The 26,759-nt window shown below is 41.2% G+C and overlaps 1 protein-coding gene across 1 annotated transcript; it reads right to left on the bottom strand.

Moving 5' to 3' along the window:
• prkci (protein kinase C, iota) lies at nucleotides 1-25,835 on the bottom strand. Its single transcript, XM_029453925.1, has 18 exons — nucleotides 25,480-25,835; nucleotides 18,388-18,509; nucleotides 14,943-15,032; nucleotides 12,921-12,971; nucleotides 12,338-12,423; nucleotides 11,869-12,006; nucleotides 11,714-11,768; nucleotides 10,609-10,664; nucleotides 9,557-9,736; nucleotides 7,361-7,458; nucleotides 6,279-6,365; nucleotides 6,058-6,193; nucleotides 5,866-5,953; nucleotides 4,531-4,656; nucleotides 4,070-4,149; nucleotides 3,682-3,771; nucleotides 2,266-2,381; nucleotides 1-1,803 (listed from the first exon to the last, which is right to left on the bottom strand). Exons 1-18 carry the CDS (start codon nucleotides 25,557-25,559, stop codon nucleotides 1,716-1,718), a joined length of 1,767 nt encoding a protein of 588 aa, XP_029309785.1. The 5' UTR covers nucleotides 25,560-25,835; the 3' UTR covers nucleotides 1-1,715.
• Between the last annotated feature and the right edge of the window lie 924 nt (nucleotides 25,836-26,759).

The following is a 26,759-nucleotide window of genomic DNA, read 5'->3' as shown; positions in this document are numbered from 1 at the left end:
AGAGAAATAAAATGTTTATTTTACCATCCGTGTTTTCTTTGCACACTAATAATAAACGTCAGCAGAGTCCTTTGGGTGGTAAACATCCCCAAAACACAACAAATACAACAAATAGTGTTTCCATTGGGTTCACCCAGTAACATTTTGGAATCAATATAGTGATAAAAAAAAAATAAAAAATGAAATCCGATTCACAAAAAGAGAAGTAACGTGTGTAACAGATGAAGGAGTTCCTCCGGCGAGGAAGCTTCGACTGGACGAGTCTGGAGGTTCATGCGCCATCACTTGCGTGTCCTTACAGTAAGGGGGGGTTGTAGTGTAATGATTTACAGAGCCTTGTAGTCTTTAAAGCGGTTTTATAAAGTATCTAGTTCAGGTTATTATGAAGTAGGTAAAGTGGAGCACAGCAGACGCAGTTTACAGTCAGCGCTGCGTCGTGGTTTCTCACCGAGCTCTCGTTTCAACAATCATTTAGTATTTTTGATTTACAATGAAAGACATACATGGAATGGTGAAAGTACAAAAAAAAAAAAGAAATAGATACTAGACCATACTTTTCAGAAAGGCATAGTATTAAAAAAGGGAAAAAAATAAATCTGAATATATAAATTGTATGACTTGGGACAGCAGATTATGTATACTGTACCTTCTAATTCGTACCAGCAAGACATTTTTCAGAAAAATGTTGTTTTTTTGGTCCTGTGTGAATGTATATTTCATGGATGATCTGCACAGCAAAAGTTAACCTGTGCTCCAGCGTTCAGGTACGATGTGCTTCTCTTCCAGCCCATTTCCCTGCATAGCGAGCTCTTTCATTCACAGTTTGAGAGTATTAACTCGTTATTAGTGTTGGTTGGATGCTGCTGTATACGTTCCTTCATTCTGGGGAGAAGGGACGTGAAGCAGACGCCTTCTGTCTTCCAGATGTCGTATATTCATCTAAACAACAAAGCCTGAACCTTTTTTTTTTTTTGGCTCTGTTACTCAGGCTGGATATGTAACACATTAGAACAACATATATATATATATAGTGTTGTTAAATAAAACATGAGAAAAATATATAGATTTTTATCTTCTTTTTTTTTTCTTTTGTCTTTTTTAAAAGGCTAGTGTTACGATTCTTCTCTTCCTCTACAGAGTGGATGTTGCGACAAAGCTGAATCCAAAATGACTTTATGATGATTAAGTTGTCAGTTTTGTCCGACTGTGGCTTGAAGCTAAAAAGGCCTTGTCTAACATTTATAGTAGTTTCATATATGTACAAATAAAATATGCATTGAAAACACCCCCACCAGCTGGAAGGAGAGGATGTTCAGTTCATCCGTCAGGGGCTGTGCCTCACCCCCCCCCCCGTGCCCGATGTACAGCGACCTTGGAAGAACTTTGTAGCCTCGTTGGCTACCGATAAAGAGGCCCCGATGAGAAAATCGATATCAGTGCAGATTTACATGATATAAAAATAATTAAGAAAGAAGGTAGGCTTAAGGGCAAGTGGTTATAAATGGCAGAGTGTGAGACTGGTTTTGGCAAATAAGCGTTCTACTGTGCATGTGCGGTCCTCGAACAGAAGGTTGATGTCGTCGGTTGTCTCGTAACCATGCAGCTTGAAGACACTGAGACGCCACGTAACACGTGCATGAGTGTGTGTGTGTGTGTGTGTGTGTGTGTGTGTGTGTGTTTGTGTGGGTGGTGTGAGCACAGACGTCGCGCCCCCGTCACACACACTCCTCCGCCGACATCAGGAGTGGGTTGATGTATTCGAATCCTTCAAACTCAGACTGGTCGATCTTCTTGACCACATCACTACAATGAAGAAAAGAAAAGTGATTATAATTACTACAATAGTTAGAATCTTTATCATTGTCTTTAAAAAATTAATTAAAATTAAGCATTTGGCTTTTGCCTTTATTAGTCCACTTGGAAAGGGGGGGGGGGGGGGGATTACAGTAAGGACTCGAATGCTGCGCAGCTTCTTTTTTGCATTTATATTCATTCTGGTTAAAGCTGGTATTGTCGGCTACACTAGTATTATACCTTTTGTAGAATTACATAACAGTGGTGGCTTCCTAGGATTGTTTCTGACTCGTGTGGTCCAAACATTTCCAATAACTCCACAGCGTTGTAAAGTCCAAAAGTCATTCATTGAAGTGAAAATATTTCCAAAATTCAAATACAAAACAACATTTTCAATGCGGTCAAAACATTTGTAAAGTAGAAGAATAACATTCAGTTATAACAGGATGAAAAAGAGAAATGGGGACTCACTCGTCATCAGGCGTGAGCTGGATGGGCTCGTTGGTGAACTGGGCGTCAAAGTTGTCTAGTCCGAATTCCCCTGAGATGTTGGGCTTGAAAGGAGGGACCACCTGCTTCTGCTCCAGCTGAAACAACAACACAGGAATCAGGTGAGGACACAACAAACTCATCTGCCTTTACGGACATTAAAAACACATGTAATCACTAAATCAATATTTACACTAGAAGAGTAATATTGACCATCATGCGATTTCTATTCTTGCACATAATATATATAAATTCAAGTCAATCTGTAATCTGGCCTGTAGCCATGTATGTACAATAATACATGTGATACAAGTAAAACGCACTGAAAAAGGACATAAAGCAACTAAAATCTTTCTTTGGTCAACATCCCACCACAGATTTATATCCTTGTCCCATTATTAAAAACTACAGAGTGCTCATTGTGACATTTAAAACGGTGACTAAAACCTTGCTGACGCACTTGTTCTCATTTTTCAGTGTAGAGGTAACTACTAAACTGCCTCATCTGCGTCTCAGTGTTGCACAATATGTCTGCTTCAATGTGTAAGAATGCTCCCCCTGCAGGCCAATGGGTGCACTGCATGGCAAACTTTCAGGCGTGTGTGTGTGTGGGTGCCTGCATGCCTCAGATGGGGGAGGGCGGCTGGGAGGGAGGGAGGGAGGAGGAGGAAGGTGGGAGGGGTGTAAGCTGATCCCTCCAGACACTCTGACCGACTGGTGGGACCCTGCTCCAGACCAAACAGGGGACAAGAGGTCATGTGATCCCTGGCGAGCTGCCCTGTCTGCCTGCCTGCCTGCCTGTCTGTCTGCATGTTCATTTGTAAAGGTTATGTCTTACTGTCTGAGACATGCCTGATCATTTACACATGTACAAAGTTTCCTTTTGTTAAACTACTTTTGGCAATATATATATATATAATTATTATTATTATATATTATGTTTCTCAGTGATCTGTCTCCACTCATCTCTGGCTTCACATCTTGGTCAGTTTGTCAGCCTATCTGCTGTTGTTCTGTCTAACTGTCTATCTGCCTGCTCCCCACAAGGACACGAGTCTCATGCCATCACTAAAACAGCCTCTACACTTGCAGGGCAGGAGAGAGAGATTGTGACCCAATGCACTTAGATTTGACCTTCTGCTGTCTAGTAGCTGCTTTCTGTTTTTCTCTCTGCAAATCGATATATGGATTGATTTTGACCTTTTTGGCAACCGGCATGCTCCGGGACTGATTTCCTTCATTTGAAATTATGATTAAACTCGTGATTAACCCTTGTGCCTCACTAGGGACATTTCTTTGCTTTTGCATTTTTCAATAATTTTGACAAGGGAGGTTTTTTTTTTTTTTTTCAAGTCAAGAAAAGTCGAAGAGATAAATAAATAAAAGTAAGTGACTCACAAGTTCCCAGTCGACGTTTCGGAAGAATGGATGGCCCATGATGTCGGCAAAGCCTGTCTGAGGGTGGCAGCCAAGACGCTCCTTAGGATCCTGTGGGAGTGAAGGCGAAAGGAGGGTGTGAGACATTACGGGGGGATGATGGGGGAGGAGACAGACAAAAAGTCAGACAATGTGATAGAAAGGTGGCGAGGGTGAGAAAGGAGAGAAATAGCAGTGAAGGTAGAAAGAGGAGTGTAAAAGCATTATAGATCGGTGAAAAGGTGTAAGAGCCACAGAAGGATGGGCGTGGAGAAAAAGAGATGGCAGTTGACTCTCACTAAAGACATAATAATGTCATGTTCAGGGCCAGCAACACTTTAAGATTGAAGCCTGTCTGACCCCTTCCTACCTTGTTGAGGAATCCCTTGAGGACACTGGCGGCTTTGACAGACAACGAACGGGGGATTCTGATCTGTTTTTCCAATATTACTGCAGGAGGTGAGAGGAAAAGGGGGGAGGGGGGTGAGACAGACCATCTCTTGAGGCTAAAATGACACAAGATGGCACTGACACTGCTGCAGTTATAAACCTTTCAATAAAGTGTCAATGGCTTTTGATAAGGCTGGCTTCAAATATGACTTTGACGACATTTAAATTCCCTTCAATCCAACAGTTTTCTGGCAGTTATAAGAAAACACTGACACATTTCCAAACAGTATTTACATTGAAATAACAACATGCATTCACACATTCCCTCGAACAGATGGCATGTGCCTGCAATGTGGCCATTGGAAAGGTGTCAATACAAAGGTGTCACATGTCTCCACTGAGCTGTGTGTGTGTGCGTGCGTGTGCGTGTGTGTGTGTTACCTTGGAAGAGGTAGTCTTCTGTGTTCTGGTCCGGGTTGTCCGAGCTACCGACGATGTCGAAGGGCGACCTGCCCGCCATCATCTCAAACATCAGCACGCCCAGCGCCCACCAGTCCACACTGAACCCTGAAGACACACACGTTGTACGTTATAAAATCACATTTATGACAAGAAGGGAACATAAGACTTGTTTCCACCGCATGGTACGACTCACTGATGGAACTAGAGTACTTTTCTCTGTGGGTCGTACCCCCTCAGTAAAGGCAGGGGGGATCAGCTGATTGCCCTAGCGACCAGGTTTGAAACTGCCTTGGCAACAGGATACTGGTTGAATCATCTCATCGGCAACCAAACAGATGAGCGTCTGAACTTTGTCCATTCTAAGGCGTCGTGTACGCCATCTTTCTGACTAATGCAGCGTTTTAACATTACCTTTTAGTATCGGCTACACTCGGTTGGAACCTTGACCGAGGAGATAATAACAAAAGTAGCAGGTACCATCCACACGTTTTCGTAATGGAAAACCAAAAAACAGCGAGTCGAGCCGTGCCGTGCCGTGCCGTGCTGTGCCGCATCACGCAGTGGAAACACGGTAATAGAGAATAGAGTTTTAAACCCAAAGTCCAAAAAACTTATTTAAATCACATTAATAGAGCAAATTAACAAGGTATGAAAAGAACATTAATAGCAACGATTGTGCATCTTTAAGTACAATTGTCATTACCTCATACACTTATTTAAATTGCGCAAAGCATTATTATTATTATTATTATTAAAGTCATTGCAGGAACAGCACAGGTGTTACTACTAACATGAACAATGGCTTTGTTCTATTGTATTATCGTACTGAGCAGAAACACTGGTATGATTCTTTAACAGTGGATCTGATCGCTACGATACCTCTTTTGGTAACCAGGGAGATCTTTTTATTGTAATGTATTTATAGATATTTCTGCATGCAGCACTCAGTTACGTAGACTACGACTAACCTTCGTTCTTAATGGCTGTTACATGTGAAAACTTTTCTGATTCATACATGTTAGTCATCCTAACACACATCGTTTTTGACAAATACACTCAAAATAACGAGTTTAACTACAGCAGCATTCATCCCGATGATGCCACGATTGCTTTTGTGATTATTTTTGTCGCCTTTTCAAATAGATTTGCAAATTCTTTAGCTTTTTACTGTGTATACTTATTTGAAGAAGACTTTTCAAGTAGTTTGCGCCATTGTAGCATCCATAATCACCTGATGTTACCGCATAAAGCCCTCTATATTGTTTCATAGCAAAGAAAAGTAGCATTTCAGTGCAGGTGTGTTTTAATTCTCACCGTAATCCTCTCCTCTCAGTATTTCGGGGGCGATGTAATTGGGGGTGCCACAGAAAGTGCTTGTTGTATCTCCTGGCCTCAAGCCCTCCTGTAAACAGAAAGATCATCAGAGGGATGTAAACAGATACTTGCTTTGCAGGTGCTTTTATCCAAAGTGCATTGTGGTATCAGTATTCTTCATGCAGTCCACACCTTGCACATGCCGTAGTCTGTAAGTTTGATGTGTCCCTCAGAGTCCAGCAGCACGTTGTCCAGCTTCAGATCTCTGTAGATGATTCCTCGCTCGTGGAGGTAGTTGAGCGCCAGACTGATCTCTGCTGAGTAGAATCTGAGAGAGAGATTCAGGTGGATTCAAAAATCACATTGATCACAAAAAGACAATCAATCTTAGTGTTTTTATTGAGAGACTCTACCTGGCGTGTTCTTCTGGGAGTTTCCTTTGTCTCTGCATGTGGAACATGAGATCTCCACCATTCACATATTCAATAACAAAGAACAGTCTGAAAAAAAGAAAATTAGTTTATTTTTACTTGAATAAATCATTTAACGCTGTTTTCCTTCAAACAAAGACCTGAAAACTTATTTTTATTTTTAAAATATATATTTTTTAAGTTGGAAAAGGGTAAGGTCATGTACTGCTGAGCACCAATCAGGACTTTGTATCGTAATGTAATGACAGTTGTGGGGTTGCACACTAACACAGTCCTGATGAAGCCGTTTTTTAATGTTGAACTCTTAATAAATAATAATAATAATAAAAGGGAGTTTTTTTTTTTTTTTGTAACATTAAAGATCAATGACTAAATAAATAACAAAGAAATACCTACGATCAGGTGCTTTAACCATGACGGGGATGTTCCCGTGACCCCCCTCCTGCACTGACCTTAACAAAGTGTTCTATTTACATTAAACAGACCTTAACCACAGCAGCAGCAGGAGAGGAAACACTCATGTGTATCGTTGTGTGACGCACTGACACTTGTTATTTGGGTACGACTTGTTATGATAGGTTGTCTTCTTATGTGTGTTGTTGTACTTAACCCTTTATTAAGTACAATGAAGTCCCATTGATATTAAGAATCTCTGTTTCTAGGGAGACCCAGCTAAAAACAGGCAGCAGCAGCATAAATACAAACCCATAGATTCGGACACAAAAGGTGACAAAAAGGAAAAGGAACTAAAAAAATCAAGCATAGGGAACTCACATGTAAAAGAGTCATAACCATGTACAGTACCAGTCAAAGGTTAGGCTGGTACTGTACATTTAAAAACATTGACATCTTAAAAGGAATCTGCCTCTAATTCTTTCATTTTAAAAGCATTTAACAAGATTGACTAATGAAGTTTCAAGTCATTCTGCAACATATCACATGCAGAGGGTGCAAGCAGTCACCTGGCAATGTATGCAACATTATGCATTTTCAAGTATTTAAAAAACAAATTCTAGCAGGCTGCAGAAGAAACTGTGAGACTCAAACAGGAGAGATGCTCTCACCGGCTTTCCGTCTGAAAACAGGAGTGGAGGCCGACCAGGAAGGGATGATTGGAAGCCTGCTCGAAAACGTGCTTTTCTGTTTGGACCCAATCGATGTCCTGGAAGAGACACAAACAAAGACACACCCCAAGTGTAAATCAGAGATCATTCTGAAACAGTATCCTTGAACCTACAAAAGCTGAATAAGCACAGTGCTTGATCGACCACCGATAGAGACCAGGGTGGGCTACGGCAAGATAAATGGCTGAGCCAGTAGAATCAGAAGCAGGTGTCTATCGACGGCTGGGTGTTATGTCTGGACACGGATGAGGCTCACGCTGACAGAGCGGGGACAGCAGCACACTTCAGCATTGATCGAAAGGCACTTGTCAGTTTGTCAATCACGCTAAGTGCGTCTAATCAAGGCTAACTACTTCCATTGCCTCTGGCTGTGCTGCTACATGTGTACGTCGAGATCAATTTCTGATGACATGATGGTTTATCTTCACCTTCTTAGAGGCCGATGGTGTGGAAGATGTCTGTCATCTACACTCAAAGTGATTCAGACAAGATACACAAGGCGGGTGTTCAATCACAGGAGACAAATGTTTGTTGTGCTGTGAATAACAGCTCCCATTGATTGTGCTAATTGCATTAATTAAACATGGCAGTGACAGAGGACTGATGACTTTACTATTAATTAACCCTCTCACTCCTCGAAATAGATGGAGGTGTTCTCGTCACACTGGGCAGACTTAAAAAGGGACAGTTACTCCTTTGAGATGTTGTTTAAAGAAAGAATACCAATGATTCCAGCCTCTCCAAAGGGAGGGGTTTCTGCGTTTTCTGTTTTACATAATTGTTAATTAAATATATTTGGATTTTGGACTGTTGGTCGGACAAAACAAGGCATTTGAAGACGACCCTTTGAGAAACTGAGAGGGCCATTTTCACGATTTTCTAACGATTTGTAGTAAAAAAAATTAAACTATTGAGAAAATAATCAATTAATTAATCAATAACTAAAAAGAATTGTTAGTTGCAGCACTAGAAATGCTCTCATCATGTCCTTCCTTCATTCATCTGAACTGACAGCAGTGGAAACAGCCGTTCAAATGATCATTCTGTATGTTACTGTGACAAATGTGATTTTTGTCTTTAACGTTGAGCTCGTTCTCAATCCTCTCGTCTTCTCACACCTTCAAACTGCATGTACACACACAACAAATAAAAAGTCTCATTCGCAAATGGTAAAAAATAAATAAAAATAGCAGATGGAGTTTGATATTATCGTATGTGAATCCAGTTCTAAATTAAGTTATTCAATCTCAATCCTTTTTAATCCCTCTTCAATCTTTTGGGTAGTTTGTTTGGTGGGGAATTAAGACATTTTAGTATAAAAAAAGAAAGAAAAAGTGCTGTTTTTAGTCTTTCACCACATATTTTGCTACAACTCTGTGACATTCATTAATCCTGTCCTGATACATTTTTCTTTTTGCTGCGCAGGACTCGACAGTACCCTCCTGCAAATATTGCATTTCACTGTTTTGTTGACTTTGGAACAGTTAAGTCATAATACATCCATGGTTTAAGTTATGGTTTAAGGCTTTCGGGCCATGTTCAGTAAGTCAGGCTTGTTAACAACTGTGTCACTGAGTTAGCACGTGTTTGTATACCTCACCAGTTTTTTTTTCCTTGTAGACGCCTGTAGTGTGAGAAAGAGGCAGAAGAGAATATCTAAGAGAGATTGTGAGTGAGAGATTCGATAAGGGATTCATTGGCCGCGGAAAAGGAACCGGCTATCTAAACCCGTCCCCGATTCATAAAAACTAAAACAACTTTATCACAACCCACTCAAATACTATGAATACCAAATATAGTATATAGAGCACAATCGTGCATTTGGTTGGATAGCAAAGATAAGTACATATGTATATGTACTTATCTTTGACTAGTGATAAAAAATGTGATTTTTAATGTAATCTAAAAATGACTAAGTTGTACTTAGAGTATTTACATATAAGTATATTCTATAGTATGTCCGTACCACTTTCGACCAATCAAATGTTGTGGCATTTTTCCTCGTCACACTAAATACATTCTTTGGGCACAAGTAGTTTAATCGAACCCACCAACTCTCTGTGTCAGAGTCCCGGCAAAGGTTGTCCTACCACTGTCATAATGCCAACGTTTTGACTTGTTGTTGTTGTCGTTTACCTCGTCGTCATTGACCAGCTCCTTCTTCACCACCTTCATGGCGTAGATGCGCTCCGTCTTCTTCAGCTGCACCAGCAGTACCTTGGCGTAGCTGCCTCGGCCGATCACCCTCAGCAGATCGAAGTCGGCCAGGCCCAGACTGGAAGGCGACTTCCCCGTGTCTCTAAAGCTTCTTCGCGCCTGGGGGGGGGAGGGTGCAAGCATGATAAACCATCATACAAACGGTAAACAACATGTCAACCACAAAGTCAACTCTGCGACAATTTGTCATGCGACGTTCAGGACCATCAGCCTTTCTTTAATGAACCATTAACAGACCTGGTGATTCGGTTTGTGCACGAGGGTGATTTCCTTTGGGTGGTTCGTAAATGACTATATAATAACTGCACCACTTTTTTTATTTTTTTAAGTGAATCTTGGTAATTACTTTCTTGTGTGTATTGAATACCATCATGCTGCCTCCATCAGATACTTCTCTGTAAAGCTGATTACAACCTTCACCATTTCCTCACCTATCTTCTCTCCTGTAATCTGCTCTGTAGTGAACCGTTTCCACTACCGATCCATCTAACCTCCCTACACGTGACAAACCCCATCCCCAGAGTCGGACATGGAACTATAGATAAGATCATCTGGCTTGCCCTATTTTATCTCAGTCCATCTGTGTCCAACTCGATCCATTTTTCCCCCACCCCATCTACAGCTCTCCTTCTCTGTCCAACAACCCCCCAACCCCAATCAACATCCCTGGCCATTAATCAGCATCGGGTGTTAAGAGCTGTGATAAAAGGTTACTTTATTAGCTCCACCAAAGGAAATCAATACCCACAGCACTGGGAGTGTGCCTAGGCCTGCATGCGCTTCATATCACACATGCACAGCAGGTGGAAGAAGGATCACCCAAACGTACACAATGGCAAAATAAGCACAAAGAACCTGCTTCCAATTAGAGGTGATTTTATTCTTTCTCCCCCTCTTCTCACACAAACAGCACAGATTTCTCACTTTACAACACACACACACACACACACACACACACACACTTCTCTCACCTCTATCTCTTCTCCATCGTAAGTCAAGCTTTCTCTGGAGTCTTTATTCTGAGGGTCTGAGAGAAGAGGAGAAAGTGACAGACAGACAGAAGGAGAGGGGGAGGCAAGAGAGGAAAAAAATATCGAGAGATGAGAGGAGCAAAAAGTAGGTGAGAGACAGTAACACGCTTTGTTGACAGCCCTGCAGTCGGTTCTCTCCGCTTGGTTAGAAAAGAAAATACCCTTTTGTATCCAGCCTTGTTTAACAATACAACTAAACCAAGTATATCGCAGCTTTATTTTGTACTCTTCTTTGTTTAAGTCATAATAATCAACATAGATGCATTTCAAAACAGGATTAAATCAAATATATCTGCATCCTAATGTTTCCATGATCGCATCCCACAACTTCCCAGGTGGCATGTTAGTATTTATGGTGGAAGGAGTTTAACAACAGCAACACCGATGCTAAGCCCTCTCATTCCGGCCTCAACCACCTGACTGGACTTAAGTTTGGTGCTGTTGGTAAATCCCAAATGCAGCTGACCCAAATTGTAGTGTAGATGGTCGCTGCTATGTTAACAATCTCCTGAGGTTAGTTTGTTTATTCTTTGAGGTCTGGTGATATTCTAGATTTCTAGAATTGATTGTCTTTGTGTCTAAAGCCTGAGATGTGTTGTATACCTTTGTGTCCATATTCTGAAGTAGGCCTTATTCCAAATGTAGTATTTTCCATGTAATACGTGGGATGTACTGAGATCGTTCAGGTTTTAGGAGCGTTCTTTGGACATGTATACAGCACATTCGGTAAATGCATCTTAATTGCGGTTTGCGACGCACATCCTCTTCCCTGTTTACTGTCTGCTCTGTGTGTTGTACACAAACCAACTAGCCAAAGGTTTGCAAGGCTGGGGTAGAGATGCATGTCCAGAGGAAAAGAGGAAAAACTTGCACTGATGTTTCTGAAGTGCATAAATGAATCAAAGCCTGTATTTTGATAAGTTTGTGTCTTATGTGCTTTACCAATACTTTTTATTTTGTACATGTGTCTGTGTCTGTGTCTGTGTGTGTGTGTGTGTGTCTGTGTCTGTGTCTGTGTCTGTGTCTGTGTGTGTGTGTGTGTTACCTGACTGTTCAGATTGGTCTAATTGACTCAATGGTTGCCCGGGCATGATTGGTTCCTAGACAACAACATTCGTCATTAAGTATAATCAGCATTGAAAAACAGAATACAATGTTAAAGCACATGTATGAGTGATGGATGGTAACGATCCACCTCACCTGGATCATCGGCCTGCCACACTCCACTGTGACCAGTTTATGGCACTTCTTGTGCACCAGCAGTTTGCAGTTGATGCATTTGTAGCCTTGTCTTCCCAGACCCCAGATACGGTCTGTACAGATGGCACAGTGGGCTCGCTGCTCGGGAGGACAGGGGGAGAAAAATCATCACCACAAACAAGCACACATTTAATTCTAGGAGTGGCTACAGGGGCGGTGATGGCTTCAGGAAGATGAAGCCCTGCTGGTCTACAATCAAATCATTCTGTGTCACCACCACCCCTCTTACTCCATCAATCAATACAAAGACCAATTACTGAAGGGCAGTGGATGTCTCGTTCTGCTTCACTTACACCTACAGTAACTCAGCTTTGAAATGTGCATTGTGTTTAGGTGTTACATGTAACACAGCAGATATTTACCACCTTACAATACATATAAACATGTGAAATTCAGCGTCACGTCTCACCCTGTTAAAGCGTTTGGCCTGAAAAGCGTGCCCACTGGCATAGTAAAGCTTCCTCCAGCGCCGAGCTCCACGCCGATATATAGACTCTGTGAAAAGAGGAAAAGGAGGGCTGAGTCCGGCTTCGCCTGCAAGTATGCATTTGTGTACTCATGTGTAGAAAGTTGGACCAATAAGACTATAATTTTAAGGTTGTGAATTGTTGAGTACATCACATTCAGACCCTTTCTCATACTACTCTCTCTCCCTCATGTCTACATCTGTCAAATAAAGTCAAAAATGCCAAACAAAAATACAGAACTCTTAGACTTATGACTTAAATGTGTGGGATGCATGCGTAAGTTCAGTGTCACATACAGTGTGGGAACTTTGAGTTTCACACAGTTGTCTGCTTTGGAGAAGAAAAAAGTTATTGTTTCACAAACTCAAAAGTCTTATTGATATTTATTTTGGGCCCATAATTCTGAACCGTTGCCATTTTAAAGATTTCCCTTAAGTGCCCCAAATTTAAAAAGCTAATTAAATATTAGGTATCTTTGGGACCCGAGCAGACAAACAAGGTCAAACTAAAGAAGGTTTGACTCACTGTCTTCTCCCGGACATGGCATGCCAGGTTTCTCTGGTATACATGGGAAAACTGTGAAGCAAAGAAAAACAACAACAACAACAACAGTTACATTAAGAAAATATATTTCATCTAAAAAAGGAGGCGAGTCTGACAGCATTCATGTGTTTGTATTCTGCTGAGTACATCTCATGTCCTCTCATCATGACAGCAGTTCCTGTAGCAAACCGGTCGCCTCGAGCCGTTCAGTGTGAGCAACATGCAGAACAGTGAAGTGGGAAAAGACTTAAAGAAGACTACATATATTATTTGTGCATGTGTGTGTGAGAGAGACAGATCAAGGTAGACTGGCGGCAGTGTGAGTCAGAGGCGAGGCGGGGGCTACAAGTTTGTTAACGAGCATACTTGACGACCCCCCGCGGCACCGTCACATCCTCTCCTCCGTTCATCCTCTGCACTCCTGACCTCTCACCTCTGATTTGATTAAAACATTACATTAACCACACAGTCCCCCGTCCCCTCTACCCCCAGGTTACATGCTTATACACACGGAGCCTGTCAATCAAAATGTTCCCCATCACTCCACATACATATCCCCCTCCGACCCCCACTCCCCATCCGAGTTAGCTCTGACCTCTGGACTCGTGAAGTTTTACAAATATACGTCAAGAAGGCTAAGCTTAGACGAGGATGTGAAGTAGCTCAAGGGCCCAGTTTGTGTACAGTATGTCGCCGTCTGTGCTCAGATTTAGTCAGACATGTAAATGCGCAGAGAAAGAAAAAAGCAAGCAGCAGAAGCTCGTCTTCAAACCCAGAGAAACTTTAGTTTGGTGCTGAAAATAATATAAATATGTCATTTACAATTTTGTGGCACGACACAATGCCAGAAAAATCTTTTTTGGACAAATAAATCTAATTAAACCAAATATAAATGTCTATTTTGCATTTCTGTTGGACTGTCCTGACTCTTTGTTTTATTTCCATTCGAAGTTCTATTGAAGTTTTTCAAATTGTTTTTGTGGTTATATAAATGTTATTTATAACGCTGTTGGATAGACCGCCCCGTTAATACCTTAGTGTGCGGCAACAGCTTTTATTTCTAGTGTCTCTTGAGCTTCTTTTTCTAATTAAGCGCTTGTATATTTCACCTGAATGTTTTGCCGTCGCTATTAATGACATTTTCCTGCATCTCAGTTTCAGCTCGAATCAAATTAAGTACTTCACTCATGATTGTGATGATGTCGCCTGTAATTAACAGCGCCACCTCTTTCACATGAAGGCGCTCAGAGCCGGCGAGGAACCAGTTATCCTGAATCACCAACGCAAGAGAAGCCAGGTACCCAGTGTTTGACGTCTATCCCCATTTTTATATTTAATTCTACGTCTTTTATGAGTTTAAATTGAGTTATACTTTTTCAAGAGTGTATTTCTCTCTATGTCAATCTAAAACTCATGTCTGGAGCCAGCTCCCAAATGGATTATTTAAAAAATACATACACAAAAACTAGATTACACCTAAAAAGAATGTAAATTATTAATATTTTAACTTTTTAGGTACTGTTAAAGATTTGTTTACATTAGTATCGTTTGTAAATACAGAAGTAAAGCAGAAATAACATTTTTATTATAAGTGTAAGAATGATTGATACATGAATAACCCTTTTATCTATAGTATATTGTAAAATGTATTACTACTGTGCATGTACGTAGGGCTTGGCGATGTCTAGTACTTGCAGGCAGTTAACTAACCAGTTAAGTTTGGTTCTTGCCAAAACTGTCGGATGATTTGCGTTGGCCTGAGTTCTGGTGAACTTTAGCTCCAGGACCAAAAAAGGAAAATACAGTAATGCTGCCAACCCGACATAAAAAGCTCAGCAGAGAAGCGAGTGGACCATTTGTGGAGCAGAAAGTTAAAGATAACAGGCTTCTCATCTGGACCTCTTACCGACACAAGCACCTGGTGTGAATAAACATCTTACATCTTACCTCGTACGGGACACGGGGAACATCCTGTGACTTAATCCCTGAAACAGAAAGGCTCACCGTGGATAATGAGCTCCGAGTCTTTGTTGACTTCATAGAGACGCAGAGCTTCTTCCAACTCCAGCTGAGATGACACGGTGCAGGGGTCACCTGACAGCAGAGGAGAGACAAGATGTCATTCACCGCATTCAAAAGGAAGGAAACCAGGTTACTGGGAGAAATCAGGTGCAGGATGGCAATCGGAGAATGTTTTTACATCCTCTGAACTGACCTTGTTTCTCTAAACAACCTATATACACACACTTTAATTAGATTTCTCTTCTATAGTACGTTAGTGAGATACGACACTGCAGCTTGAAGACAAGATTTAGTATTATTCTCTGCACAGTGAGAGGCTCTGTGGTGAGAGTGGACAGTGTTAAGGAAAAGGGGCTAAATATTAAAATTTAAACAGACTATTTATTTAAGATACAAGCAGAAAGATTATTAAATTGAAAATGGACACAAGGACTGCTGCTACAGGTAAAACAACTTTCCTTTCATCCCTCTGCACTGCTGCCAGCCCTTTCTGTGCTCCTCATTAGGCGCTTGTCCACACTTTAGTTATATTTCTCATTTTACTGACGCTACAGCTCCCATTTTTTCTCTGCATTATCAAGTTTTCATCTTTCACATGCAAACAACAAGACAAAAGTAGAGACGCTTATATTGTACATAACACTTTCCAGATCAAAAGGTTGTGAGTGTAAAAGGGGAGTTATACAGTAGGGCAGCATGACATCAACAACTTGTCTAACCATTGTAGGTGTAATATAACTTTGAGTAAACATTGAAAAAGGTGTGTGTGCCTGTTTGCACAGTGATCAATCTCAATTGAGGGTTAAATAAATAAAATACCACTCAGACGGAGATCTAATCATTTCCTTATCACTAACAGAGTCGGGTGAAGCAGCGTGAGCAGACGCTGGATTCTATTCTTAGTGCGCTCCCTAACTTATCACAACTACAAACCACTGACTTTATAAATAGCTCGAGAACAGAAACTATGACACGCAGTGTAAATTAAAAAAGATCCAAAGCTACTGGAGTTTGACACAGGACTAGACCGTGTGGATGGACCGAGACAACCATCTCGTCTGCTTTTATCTGAAACGTTTTGCTTTCAGGAAGAGTCATTAAGTTTGTGAGTGCATGAGTCCGTGTATGTCACAGAGAAAATACAAACAGGAAGAGAGTCAAACTGTTTACGGAACATAAAAAGTACTGATATGGATGAATCACACAGCAATCTTAAGTTTCCCTACGTCAGTAAGTCTTTGCCAGCAAGATTTAAAAAAGATTTTTTGTCCTGGTGTTATTTGCTTTGAGTTAAGGGAGCACATTCTTCTCATGAGTACCATCTCACAGGTTGGATTAGAGCCAGACTCATATTTAAGATTGTGTTACACCAACACATACATATTTTTGATTAAAACAAATTGTTTTCTGAAGAATGTCCACATCTTTGACTTTTCTGTGCTAAGACTTGTGTGTTGGCGATAAAAAAATAATTCAACTAACTAATGGATGAACAGTTTGAGCTCTGATGGGTGGTGGTACGTCAGATCCCTGACTGTTACTATGCGTCTCCCTGTGGCACATGCAGTTTAAATACAGTAGGTGCAGCAGTCCTTCTACAAGTTTGTATTGACAGCAAATCACAACAAAAACTTGTTGGTGGCATGTGGTAACTTTAAACCAGAGGTAAAAGGTTTTCATTAATCACAGGTACGTTCGCAGTGCGGAGCCGAGTGAATGCGGTTCTCATGGTCGTGGCATGATTATTTCATTTGGACCATCGAGCAGCTTTTCTTTCTCAGACAGACTAATGACTCCGCTGATTGTATGTGGGTGGCTACCAGTGGGAGCTGATCTGAGTCTAATGAGTTTGGGCAGGCTGACCTTATCCTGAGCAGAGCGGTCTGACGGCTCCATCTTTCCTATGACACTATTACTGCTGCTTGACTAACTGACTGACAACAATAAATTCTGTGTGTGTGTGTGTGTGTGTGTGTGTGTGTGTGTGTGTGTGTGTGTGTGTGTGTGTGTGTGTGTGTGTGTGTGTGTGTGTGTGTGTGTGTGTTCTTTCTTGACTGACAAGAAAAGACTGAGCCTTGCAGTCAAGTGACAAGGAAGTGTGTGCTTATGTGAGCATGTGTTCATATTAACACATGGCAGCGCCAAATGCTGTCAAACGTAGCCACAGGCCTCCAAATCTGTTCAATCTTGATAACGTCGTGACCATGACTTGATTTTTGTTTTGTAAACAAATTTTGGCCGGTCTCTTATACCTCTCCTCTTGAAGCCAATATTCATTTTGTTAAACGATGTCTAAATATGTTTGTCAACCTTTTTTTCCCATGACTTGATGATCAACACCGACTAGATTGACTGAAATGTTCAATCTGATGATAGTTTTCATTAATTAAAACAATAGTTACAGTTTTCTTTGACTAAGAGAAGACTAAAGGCCCGGTCACACATATCCGTATGACAGAAATGTCGGCAATACGTTGATACAAATTAAGGGTAAGTTGTGATCGTTTGAAGGATGCAGACGATACAGCCAAACACGCCAGACATACGGCCCTGTCACACAGCTCCGTATGACAGAAACATGCCGGCGTATATAAGCTCACAATGTGTCAGAGTCCAAATACGTCCAACTTTTCCACAGCGGTGTTGTAGCTGACGCATACATAACAAATTATTATACGCATGTCAAACATTGATAGCGTATCACTTACTTATTTAAAACGTATCAGAGCGTCTGGCCAACGGAGCTGGAAAAGTGCCATTTGGTTCACGTCATGCTGATACTGGAGAACGGCTAACATGCTGAACGCTAGCTGTACTGTAGTACTGTGTACTATTGGCTGTAGGATTCACCGTCAGCCGACGTAGCCTATATCTAACGTACCTCTAACGTAGTCACGTAGGTATTTACGTATTCCGTATTCACGTAACGTAACGTCTGCATATCTTATGAAGCACACGTCGGGTACCTCCGGTAATTTTGAACATGCTCAAAACATCAGCGTTCAACAACGCACCCCAGCGTAACACAGTGAGCTCTTAACGAATACTACTTGTACCTTACCTTATATCAACGTACACCAGCGTGTTGCCGATATTTTGTATACGCCATATTTTTGTATATCTTATGCATTTGTTGGGCATTCGTCTGATAGATGGATGTATTTGGACTCTGACAAATTTTCGGATGCGCCGGCGTACGTGTCTGTCATACGGAGATGTGCGACAGGGCCTTCAAGTGCCCAGACTTTTATTCAACAAAGAATAAAAAAAACAGGATGAGGTTGAATAAATATGATAAAAACTAACAAGGAGATTTGACACAGGGCTAAGACTAAATAAAAAAATAGCTGACTAAATGAACACTACTTGAAGCACAGATGGAGAGAAGCAGTAAAGGATGGGGGGGGGGGGGTGGGGGGGGATTTACCTTCCTCATCGATCCACTTCATGGTGAAGAGTTGGTCGTTGTCCATGGAGCACATGTCCTTCACCTCCCCGTACAGACCCTCGTATGAGATGGATGGCTCAAAATGAGTGATCATGATGTCCCTGCAGAGAAGACAAATAGGTCAAGATTCACCAATCCAAAGCGAGGAATCTGTATGAGTGGATGGATTGGGCTATGAACTCCCACTCTGCAGCATCCTCCTGTCTCCACTGCCGGCATAAGAGCTGGTAACTGCAAATACGCTAAGAAGCATGCATGGGAATGAATGACACTATAATAGCCTATATTTGAGTATATTTCTTTCTTTTCCCTGTTGACTCTAAAGTCTATAGATTTGTAGCTAAGTGCATTATAGATGCGTGAAGCATCGTGCGGCGCATGCGTGTCAATTTGACCGGAACATAATCGGCTATATCTGGGAGTATTCGGTCGGTCACCAGTCATGGACGATTAAGCTGAAAATTGGCCGATGCATCTCCAGTTCAAACACTCCCTCTGGTGCACTCACAGAAAAACTCTGGAGAACGCCACACTTATGACTAAGGGAGAGAAAGAGGTGAGAGAGCGTCCTTTTTCCCAAAACACTGCTGTGTGTGAGTCACAGTTTCGCAGTCTGTCACATTTACGTGTGCATCTGTCTGTACAGCATGATTGTGGGTGTGAGAAAGAGAGCAAAAAAACAAGACTGAAAATCAGTGAGAGACACACACTAAAGCAGAATGAATCACAGGCGATGGTGGTTGTAGCCGTATGGTGACCGCTTTAGTTACTGTCAACCGCTGTACACCATCACTTCCTGGAAAGCAGTCAAAGCACTTGGCTTAAACAACAAGTGCACGGCTCTCTGCCTCTCCAGTTCACAAAAACACTCAAACAATATGGTGAGGTGCGGGAGAAGGAGCGACCGAGAGCAACCATCCCTGTAGGTGGGATCATCTATCCCTCATCTTTTCATGTCGCCGTTAAGATTAATGTCCCCCTGCTCCCAGCCTCCGCAATATTTACAACCCAAAGATGGGGGATGGAGACGAAACAGGCATTCGCTTTTACAGGTCTGCAGGCGACATGGGGTCTGACAGAATGGGACAAAACAAGGGCATAAGCATGGTAAAGCAGCCATGGAGTGACCCGCAAGGACAAAGACCTCTTGCTCCCTTTACTGCCATCGTCAAAGATGAACCCATTTTTTCATCAACTTGAGATCTTTACAGCAGGATGATAAAAAAAATCCCAACACTTGGAGCAGGCAACGCACACTTTCAAGGACATGTACTGTAAATCTCCAAGGACAGCGCAGAGCGTGTATGGTCACTGTGGGGTCAGGAACCTCCAGGAGCAAACACACGCAAGTAACACCAGACTGTGATTTATAGGGCTGTACCGAATGTCATTTTGTTTTACATACGAAGCTTCTGTTGAGGTTTTAAAATTAAGCTTTGAATGTCTCTGTACGAATATAACTCAGTTTGTAAACATAAATACATGTAGATAGCAAGATAATCCAATAAAGGCATAAAACATTTATTTTGTACTGGAGTCAAAAACAGTCCAATGCAGCCACCACTGGAATGTCACTCTACAAATAATAATATTAGTGTAGCCTCATCTTTATCTGCAACTGTGCAGAAATGCCAGGACTAAACAGAATGAATAGACATGCATAAACATTTAAAATGAAAAGCCGTGCAGCATTCGAATGCCGATTTACAATTTGAATGTCAACGTTATGAATGAATCTTGGAACTATTAGATATACGGCTCTAGAGATTCATTGGCTGATATTTCAGTTCCACATCAGTGTGCAGCAGCTTCGGCACAGCATGTATTAAACTGTTTTGACTGAAAAATCACACATCAAAAATCAATTAAGCAGTCTGAGTAAGAATAAACTGAAGTAAGGCTGATGCCTCTCCTCTCTCTTTTCTCACCCTCTTCCTCCATCCTGCTGGTGTTAATCATTGCCTGTGAGGACCTGCATGGCAGCTACTTCCTCCTAAAGCCCTAACAACATCAGAAGATAGACAGTGTGTGAACACACACACACACACACACACACACACACACACACACACACACACACACACACACACACACACACACACAAACAGTACACTAAAGTTTCCCACACTGAGTGTAGACGATCCAGGCGGAGTATTATTGTCAGCAGGCGACTTTAACTGTGTCACGTGAAACTAGACCTGAGCTGTGGGTGTTCATTAAACACTGTGTCTACACATTAGTTAAAGTTGAGCCACGTCTCAGGTGACCAAACAACTTCCTCTGTGACACAGATACAAGCTCCGCTAATGGCTACAGCAGCTGCAGGAAAGTGGCAAAGTGAATAAAATATGTTATTATAAGCAAGAACGCAAATTACAATCAATCGATCAACAAAGCATTACTTGGAAATAAACTTGTTCAACGATTATTCACTTATATCAAGCAAAAAAGCCAAATATTTCCTGTGAAGATGAAACAATTCAATTATTGGTATTAAATTAATCTTTTCAGTAATTCTTTAAGCAAAATATGCCAAACAGACAGACAAAGCAGCTAATTGAGAAACTAATTAAGAGTGTAACCTATAGATCTAAAAAAGGAAAGGAACCTACAAATCATATTCAAAAAGAGAGGACCTGTGTTGGACGAAGGAAGCCGAGCTGTGCAATTCATCAGTGACTAAGGCAGAAACATTTTGCAGTGAGAGACTGGACGCTCTTCACTGGTGAGTAACTGGGAGGAAGCTGCATTCCACACGGACCTGGCATTCCTCTGCTGTGTGCCATCCTACAGTACAGCTTAATTAAAAGGGTGGGGGGTGGGGGGGGAGTGCTGGGCTTAGCCCCTGGCGTCTGGACTGCCGTGAGTAGGACTCTGCAGCCCCATCTGGCTAGCATGAAGCCATTTGTCATTGAGGATCACTCAAGCAGGAGGAAGGGTCTGGGCTCCTCTCTGGGCTTCCATGTACACACAGGACCATCCATCTCTCCGTCACCACAGCGCAGCCACGCATGGGTATTCCCCACGCAACACCTTCACGCAACCCACGTGCACGCGCTCCAATATCCAGAATCACATGCTAGCACGTGTGGACACTAGTGTCGGACTGGACACAAACAACACACTGAAGCAAATACAGAAATGCACATGCTGAAGTTGAAGGTACCAAAACAACCAACAGGTTACAGGTGAATGAAAGGATGCTGTGGATGCTGTGGTCTCTAGGCAACACGGCCCCTCCTGCTGAGACAAGGTCACTCGAGACAACGGCCACGTTTATGCGAACACTTGAGATGTATTACACACAACGTGCAGGATGTATAGACGCTGCAACAGACAATACATCACATGCATGTTAGCAGAGACTCCGACTCGTTAGTGAAGATGTGTGTCAGTGGATGGGTGGGTGAGGGGTGTACGGCTTTGTGGTTCAGTGCTTGAGGGGCTTTCAGAGCAAAAAGTAAAAGGCGAGACAAGGAACGCTTCCTATGTTTTAAACAAAGCCGAGCCTTGAAGCACTGATGCAGATGGCAGAGTCTTTGAAAAAGAAGAGCAACTCCTTTTAAAAGAGGAAAATGTCTGAACTGCTTTTCCAAGCTGGTGTAATCCCAGGTTCCTGCCAAACAACATGCCTGACGCAGGAATCCTGAAGTTGATCTGGCACATAAGAAGCCTCTTGTTAGTCGGTGTTGGCAGCTCTGCAAAATAATGTTTTTTTCTTTCCTGACATGGTTAGACACTGACAGTGATAAACAAGAAGACCGGCTACAGTATAAACAGCGTCGCAATAGTGTACGCTATAACTTTGAGTTGTATGTTAACTTTTTCTTTAATAACAGCAGGCTGACAAAAAGGTTTTGTGTGACAATATTGTCAAAACAGGACAAGTAAGCTGACTGGTAAACGAAGAGAGAGGAGAGCGTCAGAAGATTTCTGTCCTGAGCCTACACAAACAGATTCCTCCAACTAGAAACATATTTGTTTAACAGCCTGACAGCACTCTGTGAAACTCCTGCTGGTCCAGTGTGGAAAAACTAAACCCTTCATATTATAACAAACAGTATTATTAATTATATAATCATAGGATTAATTACTTACTCAGGCTACAATGATAAACATCATATTCTTTATCTGCACATCATGCATTTGCTGAAGAAAGGAGATCCAGATCAAGGTAGATATAAGCATTTTCTTTGATGAACTGTATCGTCTATATAAAGCCATATACATTTATAGCTGTCAAAAACACTCTCTTGTGACCAATTAAAACACTTGATATAAATACAAAACGCTATATGAAGCATTATATAACAAGCCATCAAGGGAGAAATGTCATGCAGGTTATATATGTTCTAAAAGGAGAGTATAACAAATAAGTATAAATCTAACTACACAGATATTAGACTTGTTATTGATAGATATCTAATATCATAATGCCGAATAAGGAGTGGGGCAAAAAGGATTAGATAATGTAATAGGTAAACAACAGGACTGAGTGAGAAAAGAATCAGGAGATTAAATGATAATAAAAACTAATGCTTAGTTTCAGTACTACCACACTCTTATTTCCAGTCTCATTCATCTATTGTTCATTATTAGCATCCGTTGAAGTGTATTTGTATCCGTCTCTATTGACCATCAGCCTGAATGAGAACAAAATGAAGAGGAGCCGGTGACAGGCTGAGACGGCTACAGGCTGACACCAGTCTGCTGATGCTGACACTGACCGACAGCAGACATGCAAATAGACATGAATGGACTCAAAAAGGACACTATACTGAAGATAGATGAGCTGAGACTCTACCACAGAGTAAGGCCATTGAGAGAGAGTTTGGTTTAATTTGGTAGTTGGATGTTTTTCCAGGTTTAAAGGATAACCAAAGAATCCCTCTCAGCTGATTTCATTGATTCCCACTTTGAAACACAGAAATAGAAATAATCAGACCAACCTGCAGACGCTCAGACGTCACGTGTGTACCAGGGCTGCAACTAACAAATATGTTCGGTATTTATTAATCTGCCGTTTATTTTTTCAATCAATCAAATAGAATAATAATCATGTCAAAAGATTGTGACCAATCACAACTTTGCAGAGCCCGAGGTGACATCTTCAAATGTCTTGTTTGGTCTGAACCAAAAGCTCAAAACCCAAAATGTTTAGTTAACTATTATACATGACAAAGAGAGGCAGCAAATCCTGCCAATTGAGAAGCCGTAATCTGAGAATGTTTCTGTAAGGAGGAATGCCTGAAACAATTAATCAGGTATTAAAATAGTTGCCGGCCATTTTTCTAACAATCAACTTCTTGATTAAGGGTTTCAGCTCTAATGTTTACATCACTTATTCACTATAAGTGTAGATGTGATAGACCAACATGCTTGTTAGGCTTGTATACATTTTAATTATATTGTTGTAGTGGATTTATAAAAGCTTTGTTGTTAAAATGTTATAAAAATAGTACTGACATGTAGCGGATAGCTGATCCGTCATCTAATATATTGATTCAATCTCCCACTCCGCTCTTCTACAGGGAAACAAGAACAACACTGATGATCCTGATCTTACTGCATTCTCTCTTTGGCAGCATAGCTGAGATTCCTCAGTAGCAGCCTCATAAATACTTCAGATGCTTTGTTATGTGCGAAGACAGCTAATGATCAGCACACATTACAGTGTTTGTGAGGTGTGTCACAGAGCCAGTGAGAAATACAAGAGGTCTGAATGACTTGCACTTCAAGTTTTTCAAGTCTTGGCTGAGCTCCAATCAAGCCGAGACAGTGGGGCAGGGAGTGTCATGAAAACAACTGGGTGACCAATGATTTCCCATCATCACATCCAAGTGCGAAACTAAAACAGGTGACCTGCCTCTGTCAGGTTTGGTATGACAAAAACTCAGAGCACTTGCATCTCCATACTAGGGCATTGATATGTATGTGTTTATAATCTATTGTTTGTCTTGTGACCAAGTTTCTCTCCCCTTAGAATAGTGTTGTACCATTTGGGTTACTGTTAGGCACCACAGCGTTTGGGCAGGAGCTAAAACAATTAATCAATTAGTCAACTGACAGGAAATTAATCAGCAGCGATTTTGATAATGGATGAAGTTTTTTTGGATGAAGCAAAACTGTGAAATATTTTCTAGTTTCTCAATGTGATGATTTGCAGTTATCACATTTGAACTATTGTGAATTGAATGTCTCTGTTTTTTTTTAACTGTTAGTAGGACAAGCGTAGGTTTTTCAGAACTTTTTCACTGGTTATTAGTTCATAGACTAAGTAAGTTATTACTTAATCAAAATGACAGATTAACTGATAATGAAAATAATAAAGTTGGGGTTCAGGTTGGGTGGGTTAAGGTAAGGATAAACACAAACACATGGGGGAACAGATCCCATATTACATTGGAGCAAAAACCTCTATTACACGTTTCAAACAAGCATATAAACACTATTTGATGGATGGACATAACATGTTCAGCAGTTCCAACATGATGATGAAGATAAACAACAAAACCTAATTTGGCTTTCCATTCCTTAATCGTTACCATGATGGTATCGATATATCAATAAAGCCTGTCATGGTTTCCTGTTGTCATATTGTCAATCCCGAAAAGACAAAGCTAATTTCCTATAAACAATGTTAGCCAGTGAATAACAACATGCCAGGCTAGTTATAACCTTTAAATCTTATTCAAAGAGGTTAGTGAAGTCGGGACACTCTACCAGTGACAGATAGTAGAACTAGCAGCTAATGCTAGTTGGCTAACTAGCTGACAGACTAGCTCAAAAGCTTTTAAACCGGGCACGGTCAAGTTTGACTTAATTCAAATCCCTTGACAACTCCACCATCTAGCAGACACATTTCTTAAACAACACAGGGAGTGTGGGTTTACACTGACAGCGCGTCTGGACAGTTTCACCTGCCGGCTCAAGTTTACATAAACCCAACATTAGCTAGCCGTTAGCTGGGTTAGCTAATATTAGCCAACTGATTAGCCACCTTTCTAAGTCTATAACTGCTTCTGGCTGGCGTACTAACACCATCAAAGACATGCTGTGGTGATTGCTTACCCTTTATAATACGCTTTCACCCGGACTTGGTGGGAATTCTCGCCGGGGTGGGACATGGTGCTGTCCCGCAACGTCGGCATCCTAAGCTCAGCCGTGGTCAGTCCGAGTCCCCGATGCCTTCCTTCCTTCTTCGGCTCCCTAGTTTGTGTACCACGCCCCAAAACACTTTGTTTTTAAAGTCCGTCGACACACCGAGAGAGCAACTGGGCTAGTGTGTGTAAAAACAAAGAAGTTGGTGTTCCTTAGAGAAACAAAAATAACATGTAAAGTAAAGAAAAACTTGAGGGGTCCGCCAAACAACTCCCTACTGCAAAGGCCTGACGACGGGCGAGTCCAATGTCGGAATGTATGGGGTTGGGCATACAGACACACATACACGTATACTAACAAATGTTACGTGAAAAACATTTTTAATACATTAGTTCCTACAGATTATGATTTCACAAAGTACAATCAACAAGTAGTATATGGTTAACATCTCCTAAAAGTAAAATATGATCTATTGCCTGCATTCGGACTGTACCAGTTGCAGTATTGTATGTGGGTAAATGTTGCTTTCAGGTTCAAACATTTCAGCTCGGACAAAGGAGAAGCCCTCAAGACAGGTCGCGCATTCAAGTGCTTTGATTCGGAAATAAAAACATTGACCAGGAACAAAAGCAAAAGCATTGTAAAATAAGATAAGATAAGATAAGAGGGAAAGGGCTAGCTGTGTATAAAGTAGTTGACATTAGCTCCTCCTTTACCAACTGCAAAATTACAGTGATGAATAAATTAATGCATCTATAATTATGATCCGATAATATAATGTACCTGTTTCTAAAATGGGAAATTCTTCATACTCATTACTATTACTTTTGGTCCTTTAAGTCATTCTGAGGCAAGTTATTTTGTACATTTACTTCAATAAAAGTTGAATGCATGATATTTAGCCTACTTATAACATAGTATTGTTTTCTACACTGTTATATTACTACTTTTTTCTCACGTAAACTATCTGAGTACTTCTTACACCACTACGCAACATTAGGCAGATATACAGAAACATAAAATATAATAATTAAACATACTGTATCTCTGTTCCCTCAGCCACTAAACATACATTTGCATATTTGCTGGTTCCAACCATAGATTACGTATAATGTATAGTCTGGTTCAAACATTTAGCTGGGAGATTCACGTAGGTCTATCTAGTACTTTTATATTTCCGACAGGACATGAATACCACGTAAAAAGAGCATCCTTCGCAATCTGTGTGTTTGCTGCATAAATGCAGTCAT

Source organism: Cottoperca gobio, chromosome 17 (genome assembly GCF_900634415.1).
Source record: "Cottoperca gobio chromosome 17, fCotGob3.1, whole genome shotgun sequence".
NCBI classification, from domain to species: Eukaryota; Metazoa; Chordata; class Actinopteri; order Perciformes; family Bovichtidae; genus Cottoperca; species Cottoperca gobio.
This window is presented reverse-complemented; position numbering and strand designations above follow the sequence as displayed.

Excerpts from the sequence above, each read along its gene's own strand:
- prkci (XM_029453925.1), bottom strand. The coding sequence starts at position 25,559 with ATGCCGACGTTGCGGGACAGCACCATGTCCCACCCCGGCGAGAATTCC. Across the intron at positions 11,769-11,868 it reads GTGGCAGGCCGATGATCCAG|GAACCAATCATGCCCGGGCA; the intron begins GTGAGGTGGATC and ends GTTGTTGTCTAG. Across the intron at positions 6,366-7,360 it reads TGTTTTCAGACGGAAAGCCG|ACTGTTCTTTGTTATTGAAT; the intron begins GTGAGAGCATCT and ends TCTTTTTTTCAG.